This window comes from Gekko japonicus, unplaced genomic scaffold (assembly GCF_001447785.1).
Source record: "Gekko japonicus isolate JY-2015 unplaced genomic scaffold, Gekko_japonicus_V1.1 scaffold70, whole genome shotgun sequence".
Lineage (NCBI taxonomy): Eukaryota > Metazoa > Chordata > Lepidosauria > Squamata > Gekkonidae > Gekko > Gekko japonicus.
The window spans coordinates 779,308-791,259 of record NW_015167529.1 but is presented as its reverse complement, the minus strand read 5'-3'; the positions used below and the strand labels follow the sequence as shown (position 1 = coordinate 791,259).

At 42.0% G+C, this 11,952-nt stretch overlaps 1 protein-coding gene across 1 annotated transcript in view; it reads left to right on the top strand.

The window, feature by feature from the left end:
* ABCD3 (ATP binding cassette subfamily D member 3) overlaps positions 1-11,952 on the top strand; it is a 68,999-nt gene that overhangs the window by 3,307 nt on the left and 53,740 nt on the right. The window contains exon 3 of the mRNA XM_015413324.1: positions 3-38. Within this exon, the coding sequence (XP_015268810.1) occupies positions 3-38 (36 nt within the window). The remainder of the gene's footprint in view (positions 1-2; positions 39-11,952) is intronic.

The following is an 11,952-nucleotide window of genomic DNA, read 5'->3' as shown; positions in this document are numbered from 1 at the left end:
CTGCTGAACAAGCGGAGGAAGGCGGCTGCTCTGCAAGGGTTAGTTAGTTGGGCCGGCTGGCGGTCAAGGGGGGAGGGTGTCGTCGGGTGGAATGGAAGACCTTGCTGACCGCGGGCAGCGCGGTAAAGTTGGTGGCTGTAGCTGCTGACCAAAAAGGTTGTGGGTTGGAATAAAGGTAAAGGGCTCTATAAGCGGCTAAGCGGGGCGGGCAGATCCTTCTTGAGATAAAAGGGGGAGACAAAAGAGTTTCTGGAGGGAGTTACTAGCTTTTCATGGGTTCTATAAGGTTGCAATCAGGACTTTGGTCATTCTAGCCCAGTGTTTTGTGCGAACTGGCAGTGGCTGTCCAAGGTTTAGTAGTGACTCTTCTGAGTAGCAGTGACTGCTAATTTTTTGTGTAAGGGCTGGTTGAAACACCTCTTTCTCTTTTGGGTGGAGTTGCCTGGTGTGGGGGTTGGGACTTTATGTATGCAAAGCTTGTGCCACTGAACTATAGCCCCTTCTTTCACTTAGATTACCCCTTATGCCTGAAGGACAGGTGGCAATTCAACAAGTGTGCCTTTTGATATGCATCATTACTTGTTTTGTATACTTCATGTTCCATACTTTCTTTAGACACCTCAGTATGGCTTATGTGGCGCTCCTATCCATGCACTGGCTGAGTCTACATCTGCATTGTTTCAACAGTGCTATGTTATCAGATGTTCCCAAGCTATACAGGAGATCTTCTTGGCAGGAGGTCATGCTAACTGTATTTGCTATTTATGTAGCACTTTAGTGTGTGTGATGAGTTTTGAATGCTTTACTTGGTCACTGTGACAACAGTCCCAATTAAGGAGGTTAGAGTTATTATATTGGTTTTTGGAGGGCTGAAGTTGGGTATTAATGGCTTGCCTAAACTACCCATTCAGCATATGACTGAGATAAAATACTGAATTTGAGAGTTTTGTGTGTTGAATTTCTTCTGTTGTGCACCTGTTAAGGATGCGGAAGCCTTACTTAAAAATATAAAGATGGCAGTCCTAATATTAAATTAGGGAGTGTATCAAGTTATATGGCACCTTTTCTCTAAACAATACCACAGCTGACCATCTCTACCTGTTTTTTCAAGGGTGGTTGCATTTACTGTCACATGTACTGCTGTCTAAGCAGTCATGTTACATTACAGTTATGAGTGGCTTGTTGTTACCTTTTTAAAATACAAGGGGAGCCAGGTTCTTAATCTTATTCATCAGAATTGCTTGTAGGAAAGGTTTCCCAAAAAGAGAATGGTACTTGACTTCTTAGGAGGTGTATATGGAAGTCTGTGCAAGAAGGTGTGTACATTTGTTAAAGCAGAACTATTTCTTAAACATTTCATAATGCCACAAACATGGCTCATAAAGACAGACATCTAGTGCTTGAAGGCTGGGCGTGGGAGGCATATTAATTCTGGCTGGCTCTTTGTAAGGATGGATAGTGGGGTTTTCATCTGCCAAAGATGGGTAGCCTGAGAGGTGTCTTAATATTTGAAAAATTGTTAACTCTGATAAATAGTGAGTTACCTACATATGACTATTAAGCTATCAGCTGTGGTGCTTGGAAGTTGGAATGATAGGTTAGGCATTGATGATTATGGAATACTTAAGACGTACGCATCGTTTGGTTTCCGTGATATGCAAATCTAATCAGGGTGGTGGATCTAAAAGGTGGGATGGCTTATAGCAGGGTAATGGTTGTTTCGGTGTGTTCCAGTTGAAGTAAGAATTTGCAGTGATGAGGCAATGGTCAGTGTTGGTTTCTATACTGTTTGTTTTTTTAAAGTTGTACAATTTATATTATGCAAGATCGTGTGCTTTCTAAATTACTCCATAACAGTAATTGAATTGCTTTGTGGGCTGTAAAGATGTCTTCAGAAAGTGTTGCATATTGGTGGAATAAGAGCAGTGTCCTGTATTTTGCTGTTCTGGCCCAGCAAAGTGTGAAGCCTTCCTTCTACTTAAGTGGCTTTTCAGCCAGAGGAAGGCTTCATACTTTGTTGAATGGTATGGTAGGATATGGGCCAATATTTTGTCTATCCAAAATACTATAGTATCCTCCTTCTGGAAATGAAACACTAATCCTGAATCTTTCCAAACACACCACTCCATCACTCAAATGAGTTGATGGCTATTATGGATTGTCAGAGTCCCATGTCTTGGTGCTGTGGTGTTTTTTGTTTTTTTGTGATCACTTAAGTGATATCTATATAAACACTACTTTATATTGTACTGACTGAGATACAGCATACTTTAGGAGTGGTAAAATGTATAGGCCAAAGAGGAGCATGAATGCACTTCTTCCATGGCCCAATCCTGATCAAGCTTATTCAAAAGTAAGTCACATTAATTTTGCTGAGCTGAAATCTTAAGCAAATATGCTTCAGATAGCTCACTTCCAAGCGGGGGAAAGGTGCTATTGAACCTCATGTGACTTAATTCCTATGTACTAGACCAGGATTTGTATGAAACTATATTAATTATTAATCCTAAAATTAAGCTGAAGAAGCAGCTAAAATCCTGCATGGACTTCTAAAACAATAGTGAGATGATCAGACTGCTAAATATAAGCATGAAACTAAAGCAGTTGAAATTTAATAGTTTGAAAACAGGTTTAAGTCAGTGGCAAAATTAAATTTGCTTTCTCATTGTTTTAAAACATGCTTAGCTTGGACTTTATGTTTCCACCTGTAGACTCCAAAGGTTGTATATTCTGTGTATATGCCACTTATACCATTGCTTATCGCCATATAGTCTAAGGACATCCAGGTAAAACTGATTTTTTACCATTATAATTAATTTTGCGAACATATGTTAAAATTGCTTAATTTCCGTTCCTGAACCTGTTCTGCTGTAATCTGAGTTCCAAATTGAGAATAACAAAAGCATTCTCACTTGTATTATGTAGTACAAAGTCTAAGGCAGGTTTTCATTTAACTTGTTGAGTCACTGCCTTTTCAGTCTTCAGTGACTCATATTACATGCAGGTCCTTTTAGATGTCAAGAGGTTTTCATTCCGCATCTTTCACTTTTCATGTATAGTAGTACAGTAGTCAAATAATCTATGTAAAATTTAGTTTCTAATAAAGCAGGTTACATTATTTAAGCATTACATTTTATACTTTCATAACATGAGAAAGAAGCATCTATGGAACAAATATGATTCCTTGAAGAGGCTGCAGCAGAAAAGAAAGATCAAGGTATAGAAAAAACTTTTTATTATTCTTTCTTGATCCCAACGTGCTTCGCCTATAGCTTTGTCAGGGAATCTGTTATAAACAAGGAAAATACACTCATAGAAATAATATCATTCATAAAAATATATGTAGTCATTATAACCCTATTAGAATTATTAAAAACATAGGAACCTACAATTTGAGATTCTTTTTGAGAATTAGGCATTATTTTAAAGGATTCTATAATAGTTTCTCCATAGAAAAACAATTAACTATTATTACATATTAAAAATGATCTATGGTTATATGCTTACCTCTTATAGCATAACCTTCCAGTCACACCTTGAACACTGGAGTTGAAATCAAGCTCAGGTAGTCTAATGCTTTCGATGCTCATTAAGCCTTTTAAAGGGCCATTGTTCAAAAACATTTAGTATATTACAGCAAGAAGCAATTCTTTATGCAATAGAATGCAAAACATCCTAAAATTAAATTAATTCAAATAATACCTATTTGAAATACTTTACAATGTTCCCAATATAATTTTTTGGCATGTGAATGTATTAGCATATCTTGAGCATTAGAAATAAAGTCAGGCACAGGTGGTTATGTGTTCTAATGCAGTAGGTGTTCATTTAATCTCTTATATGGCCATTGTTCAGAAACATTTTCAAAATCATTGTAAATGTCTTACAGCAAACATCGGTTCTTTCATTTCATCATCATACCTTTATTGGCATTGTAAAAGGGAACTTTAAACAAATACATAAATATTACGAGTTAAAATATCCCAAGGTTACAGTATATTGCTTCATATAAAAACGGCGACATACAAATTTTTTGCCATTGAATCAGTTATATTGTCACCAGTGTTGTTAAGTAGAAACAACAATGTCTATGCATCAGGAAACTCCATAATGCTGGATAAGATTGAAGATAAAATACTTTGATAGGGTTATAATAAGGACATTCTAACAACACATGGGACACTGTTTCAATAGATCCATTTAAACAGGGGCAATGTCTGTTAATAAGTGGTATACCCTGAAATCTTCTGGTTAACATTGCTGACGGTAAAACATTAAGCCTGGCAAGAGAAAAAATACTGCGGATTTTGGGGGTTTGTAATTGATAAAAATAACTACGGAGAAGTCCTACAGTGGGAATATCCCCTGGCTAAGAGGAGAGCAGGTCTTATTGGCTGCATTGTATAAATTGGCTAGCTCTATCTCCAGTACTCTGTAACATTGGTTCTTTATACCACAGAATACTCAAACCCCTAAAACGAAATTAGTTCCAAATTATATCTTTACTTATTTATTTATTTGTTTGTTAGATTTGTACCCCGCCCTCCCCAATGGGCTCAGGGTGGCTACAACAGAGGCAATTGCCATAACAACAGTTAAAACAACATAAAAGCAATCATTAAACAGTATAAAATAATCATTAAATAAAGTGGGGTGCTCTTGATGTAATTCAAGATGAGTTCCATTCATCAACCTAACCTGACAACATACATTCTTCAGTTGACTAGGCATCTGCCCAGGGCCAGCTCACCTCCAGATCTAATCCACCATTGAAGATGGCAACTCGGTGGTGGTACAGTGATGGCGGCGGCTCCTATGCAAAGGCCCTGCGGAACTGCGCCAGGTCCTGCAGGACCCGAACCTGCTCTGGGAGCTCATTCCACCAGACAGGAGCCGCCGCCAAGAAAGCCCTGGCCCTGGTTGCAGCCAGCTTGATGTCCTTGGGGCCGGGAACCACCAGTAGGTGCTGCGACCCCGACCGTAGCGCTCTTGGGGGAACATATGGAGAAAGGCGTTCCCTTAGGTACGCTGGACCCTGGCCATCAAGGGCTTTATAGGTAAGAACCAGCACTTTGAAGCGAATCCGGTATGCTATAGGCAGCCAGTGCAGTGCCTTCAGCGCAGGCTGGACGTGGTCCCGTCTAGTGAGACCCATCAACAGCCTGGCCGCCGCATTCTGCACCAGCTGCAGCTTCCAGATTTACGACAAAGGCAGCCCCATGTAGAGAGCATTGCAGTAGTCCAACCTTGAGGTGACCGTTGCATGGATCACAGTGGCCAAGTCATTGCGGTCAAGGAAAGGAACCAACTGCCGTGCCAGCCGAAGATGGTAAAAGGCTGACTTGGCAGTGGCTGCCACCTGGGCCTCCATTGATGTGGAGTCCAGGAGCACTCCCAAACTCCTAACCCTCGACACCAGCACGAGCGGTGCCCCATCGAAGGCCGGGAGAGGGAGCCCCAACCCCGAACCAACCCGACTTAGGCCCAGGACCTCCGTCTTCCCCGGGTTTAACTTCAGCCGACTCAGTCTGAGCCAACCAGCCACAGCTTGAAGTGCCCGATGAAGGTCATCTAGGTCAGAGTTCGACTGGCCGCCCAACATCAGATAGAGCTGGGTGTCATCCGCATATTGATGACACCCAAGCCCAAACCTCCGGGCAATCTGGGCAAGGGGGCGCATATAGATGTTAAATAACATCGGGGACAGCACTGCCCCCTGAGGCACCCCACACTCAAGAGGATGCCTCCGGGACCGCTGATTCCCAATCCCCACCCTCTGTCCCCGACCTTGGAGAAAAGAGGCAAACCATGGAAGGGCAAGCCCCTGAATCCCCACGTCGGCGAGGCGGTGGGTCAGCAATTGGTGGTCGACCGTGTCGAATGCAGCCGACAGGTCTAACAACACCAGTGCCGCCACACCACCTCGATCCAGATGCCTTCGGAGATCGTCAGTCAGGGCAACCAGAGCCGTCTCAGTCCCGTGACCCGGGCGGAAACCGGACTGGAAGGGATCTAGGACTGAAGCATCCTCCAGAAAGCCCTGTAGCTGTGACGCCACCGCCCTCTCTATAAGTTTGCCCAGATAGGGCAAATTGGACACCGGCCGATAGTTGGCCAATTCAGTCGGGTCCAAAGATGGCTTTTTCAAGAGAGGGCGGACCATTTGTCATCAAACCCTAGGTTAACATAACTTGAGTTTTATCCTCAAACTATATAGTACCAGGGTGTTGTCACTTTGACTTCAAAGATCTTAAATCAATGTATAAGTTCCAAATCTTCATTTAACACTAATAGTGTCAAGGATTTTAGTCTTTTTAAAAAATACTTGTGTGTGTGTACACCTGGAAGTCATGGCGACCTCTGTAGACTGACCCCTACTGGGGGCCTGGAGGGTATTCAGAGAGGTGGCTGAATAAAGCCTGCCCCTGCTATTTCAAGGCGGTCTCCCATCCAAGTACTTGCCAGAGCTGACCCTGCTTAGCTTCCAAGATCTGATGAGATCAGGTTTGCCAGGGCTACCCAGATCAGGGCAAGGATTTTAGTCTTAAAGTAAATTATGCCTTTTCCTTTAGAAGCATCTTATTGTGGTCTGAGGCTTGTTGTATTGCCCAGAAAACTATATCATTTGAAGTATGATTATTTCCTAAAAAGTGTATAACTAAAGGGCTCCTGCCTTTTAAAGTGAGATATTACTTCTGTGTTCAGTAATCCATATTTTTAGACATTTTCTGGGCAATACGACAAGTCTCAGAGCAGAATGAATTATGGAATCTGCTTATATTACAGAGGGTTGCAGGGAGGATTGCAGGGAGAGCTATGTGAAAGAAAAGAGGGTTGTGTGGGAGTGGGCTCAAGTGGTGTGATGTGAGGAGCCTTGATTGGGAAAGCAGTGGTAGACCTGATGAGGGGTTTTGTGGAAGCAAGATGTGGCCGTGTTTTTTGAAGCCTGTGGGTCCCAACCACTGCCTCATCCTCATTCTACCTGGTTGGGTTTTGAGGCGAAACAAACGTGGGTGGGTTGCTTGACTCTTGTCCATCTGAGTGATGCCCTGCTTGGAAACTATTTGCTGTTTTTATAATAATGTATTGGACCAGGAGTCCACAAATATTGTCTTGACTTAGTAGCCAAGTTCTATTTGGGCTTGTCTTCATGTGCTTCCCCATCCCCAAATACTCCTGCAGACAGAGCGGGGTTTGGAGCACAGGTATGGATTCCTCCCAAGTTTCCTGTCTTTTCCAAAGTTCAACACATGTGAAAGAAGATCCTGACCTTCTATCCAGGGACCTCTGGGAAGTGCTTGTGCTGAGGTTTGAGAAGATTAGGCCAGCATGAGAGACAGCCTTCTGCTATTTGTTATCCTTTGTGTTGCAGTTTACAAATATGAGAGCTGAGGGAAGAAAGAGGGTGTTGGGTGTCTTCATCAGAAGGGAGGAGATAATGGATTTGTGAACACCTGCATTTGGCAACGTTTATTGGCTTTGACTAGGGTATTGTGCCACATGTTATAGAAGCTCAGGCTGTCATCCCTGGCATTATCATTACATCAGTTGTAGGTGTGGTAATAGTAAGGCACACTCCAGTTTACTGAACTTTGTCCTACTGAAATGAATACTGTATGGTTATTAACTTTGTGTTGCTGCAGTGCCTGAATCATACTGTTTCTGTATTTAAAGGCATCACAAAAGTAGATGGAAGTTGAGATACACTGTTGTGACACATGTATTACGTTAGAGGCATACTTGAAACTTATGGAAGAGTTTCTTCGTGTTAAGTCTTTTATTTTATTTAAATCCAGAAGTTTTTTTTTTAATAGATTTTTATTTTTGTGACCAACGAACAAACATGAACACATACTAGAAGATTTTGTGTTTAATTACAGAGAGCCAGCATGGTGGTGTAGTTAAGAGCAGTGGACTCTAATCTGGAGAGCCAAGCTTGATTCCCCACTCCTTCACATGAAGCCCGCTGTGTGACCTTGGGCCTGTCAGAACTCTCTCAGCCCCACCTACCTCACAAAATGCCTGTTATGGGAAGAGGAAGGGAAGGCGAATGTAAGCTGCTTTGAGACTCCTTAGGGTAGAGGAAAACAGGGTATAAAAACCTGTTCTTCTAACTGCAGTCAGCAAAACCTCATCAGACATTTTAATGAAACCATTATTGATATTACTTGTTTATGAGATAAAATTTACAATATTTCATCTTCATGTTTCCTGTGGAGTTTCACTTTGTGGGTGCAGTGTCAGCTGCAGATATTCTCAAGCCCACTGGAGCATGGGGCAGTCCATCTCCTTCCTCCAGAGGTCTTTACCTGTCCTGTGAGGAAGAGGAGGAGAGTGTGCGCCCTTCTCTTAATGTTCTTCTTTGCTGCCGGGAAGAGAACCAGCAGCAGAGCTTGTTGCTTAGTCGGAGAAAAACATTTCTATCACTCAGTGGCTCAAAAAGCCCTATTTAAGAAAACGGTGACTGTATAGAAGAGAAGAAGAGAAGAGATTGGATTTATACCCCGCCCTTCACTACCCAAAGGTGTCTCAGAGTGGATTACAAACTCCTTTCCCTTCCCCTCCCCACAGCAGACACCCTGTGAGGTAGGTGGGGCTGAGAGAGCTCTGACAGAAACTGCTCTTTTTCAAGAACAGCTGTTATCAGAGCTACGGCTTGCCCAAGGTCATCCAGCCAGGTGCAAGTGGAGGAGTGGGGAATCAAACCCGGTTCTCCCCGATTAGAGTCCGCACACTTAACCACTACACCAAACTGGCTCTGGTATGATGGCACAAAGTGATGACCACTCTGTCTGATGTGTTTTTTTTGGGGGGGGGAACAGGACTCTTGCGTTAAGAGAGGAGTGTGAGATGGATGAGGTGAGCACTCAAGGCATTCTCCTGACCTCATCCCAGATAGTGCTGAAGTTAACAAATGGTCCTAACAGGGGAAGCCTGTGAGCTGGAATAACTGGATGCAATTAATCCAACCTAGTACAGCATTCTTTTGCCGGGTGCTTCTGGAAGCAAAGAAAAAAAAATACATATCTTGTCAGCTTTCTGTTCCTTTGAATTGGTTTCCCCTCCTCAGTTCAGCCTCTATCCTGAGCTGATTTTGTCCATGTGGTTTCAGTGATCCTTAGCATAGCCTGTTCAGTGGTAAAAAGAGCCCCTCTTTCCTCTTTTGCCGAGACTTACAGTACAGAGAGCTTAGTCCGTAACACTGCACAAAGGCCTACTGTTTTACTGTGGCTTGATGTTTCACATTCATACACTGAAGAATGTACTGTGTAGTGAAATAGCCAAATATCGGAACAGAATGAACACTGTGATTGTGGTGAGGAATAAAGAAAAGGTGAGATTATATGCTGTTCTGGAATCTTATATGCTGTTCTGGAATCTTAAAAGGGGAGTGGGTTGTCGAAGTGCCTGAATGGGGCAGAATGTTTCTAATTGAAAGCTTTCTTATCTGCATTCTGTGTGAACACATGTGTGAAAATGTTAATTCATAAATGTGTGTCCTCCTTTCACTTCTGTCACAAAACCTGTTCCTCCAAGGGTAAAAGGTAATCTATTATATTGTATCACCTTTGTCCTTTGATTCCTGTAATCATTATAACGTGTCACTAGAAAAGGAAATGTAGAGGAACGGTCAAATTGTGGTACACAATAAAAAGTTGTATTTTTATTATAGGAATGACCTTAAATTTTAAAAATAAGATATTGGTTCAGATAAAAAGTTTACTTAACTCACTACCACGATAAAAACAAAATTTTAGTTACCTGACTTTGTGCTGTAGTCATTAAGCTTTTATAAGAGGTAATTTCATCTTTTTGAAATATATCACTGGCTGGTTAAATAAATGTTCAGGTTCTATTGTAAAGATCTCATTGATTGTAGCCAAATGGCAACAACTGTCAAATACAGGAAAAGTAAAAAACCTAGCTGTTTCTATCAAAGAATGCAAAAGACCTCCAAAAAGTGAGTGGAACTTAACTTCCCATTGGAAATTAACAGTATGTGTTCTGATTACCACATGGTTTTCAGAGTTTTTGCCTGTTGTGTTCTTACCCACTCAAGAGTGGTGTAGTAAATTTCAGGGTGTTCACACTAAAGTAAACTGTATGTTCTTTGTTCCAAATTGCACATGAGAGTTTAAATCAGGAGTGTCGAACTCATTTGTTGTGAAGGCCGGATATGACATCAATGATATCTTGTTGGGCCAGGCCATGTGTGTCATAAAATGTAATGCCAGGTAGCAGAGATATAAACTTGATAAAGGACACAAACACAAATCATTTTTATTTAAAATAAAAACATGCTTAAAACATTAGCACTCTTGCAACATTTTGTTTATTTAACAGTGCCTGATAACTGACACCTCTTGCTCTGAATTACTGCATCAAAATGTCTGTGCTGTTGCAATCTTCAATATGCTGTTCAACAAGCTGACTACACACATTGTTGGTGGTCCTGCAAAGAAATAAAACAATTTTGGATATTAATAAAAACTACAATCAAAACAATAACGCATATAGATTTACCACTAACTCCTGAGTTAATACTATTAGATATATGGCAAAATGAAGCCATATCAGGGACGAAGAAAGAACTAATCTCGACATTATTGATGGCTGCCTACTATCTGGGAAGTCTTCAGTTCAAAATACCCAAAGGAAATGTGCTGGGTGAATTTGGTTTGGACACACACTCTCAGCCTAATCTACCTCACTGGTTTGTTATCTCATCTAAATAGTTGACATGGCTTTCCTACTGAGAAAGACTGGATCATGCTCTCTTCCGGTTTATGGCGGCGTGCTAGCAGACTCACCTCCCGGACCTCCCGGGGGTGAAGCTGCGCTCCAGCCGAAGAAGGGGGTGCGCAGGCTCGCAACCCCCCCCCGGGGGCCCGGCAAAGGGACCCTGGCCATGGAACTTCAAAGAGGTTGCCTCTTCAAGGGCGGAATGCCTGAGAATTGAGGCGCCTCTTTGTTCCGACGATTCTCCGTGCTGCGAGACTGAATGGGCTTAGTGACGCTGACCGGGCTGAGCGCAGGAGATCATGCGGCAGAAACTGCCTAGAAGTACTTACCAAAGCGAGTTCAAGCAGTCAAGCGCACATTCAGAGACTTTTGAAAAGTTTGCGAAAGCAAACAAACGATAAAGATGGCGTGGAAGAGGGACAAAGAAAGACTTTTGAAAGCGAAACTGGAGAGCCCAAAACCAGAAACTACCAGTGAGACGGCAAAGGCTGTAGCTGATTACATGCACCCTCTACTGGAACAGCTGAATAACGTCAAAGAACAGATTTCCGTGGTTACACAAGGCATTACTGCACAACAAACACAAATAAACGATTTAATACAAATAATGAAGCAAGATGCCAAGAAGGTAAAGGAAGTGGCTGCAACTACACAGAAAGTGAAGAAAAGAAAGTGCAAAAGCTGGAAAAGAAACAAACTTCTTTGGAAGACCAAATGCTGCAAGTTCAAATGGATAAGGCTAACATGGTCCTGCGCTTCCAGGGCATGCCAGAGAACAGAGGAGAGAATCTTAAAGAACTGACGAGTGAACTACTAGCCCCAGTATCAGAAATGAAGGCAGAATCACTGCTCAACAATATGAATGTGGTTTACAGATCATATTCGGGATATATAAAGAAAAATAATCTGCCTGGGGAAATTGTAGTAAGATTCTCGAAGAGGCATGTTAGGGATGCTATCCTGAAAGCAGTTGCTGGAACACCCCTGAAAGCAGGGGAAAACACCATCAGAACGCTAAAGGATATTCAATTTGAAGTAAGACAACGCAGAAAGAAATATAAAGAACTTGTGCTTTTTCTTCAAACAAACTCAATTGGATATAAATGGCTATTTCCAGAAGGCATAACTTTTAAGATCAAAGATAAAAAAGAAAAGATTGACTCTGTTCTGAAAGCTCAAGAATTCCTAAAGGTTCAGCTGGGAAGGTCA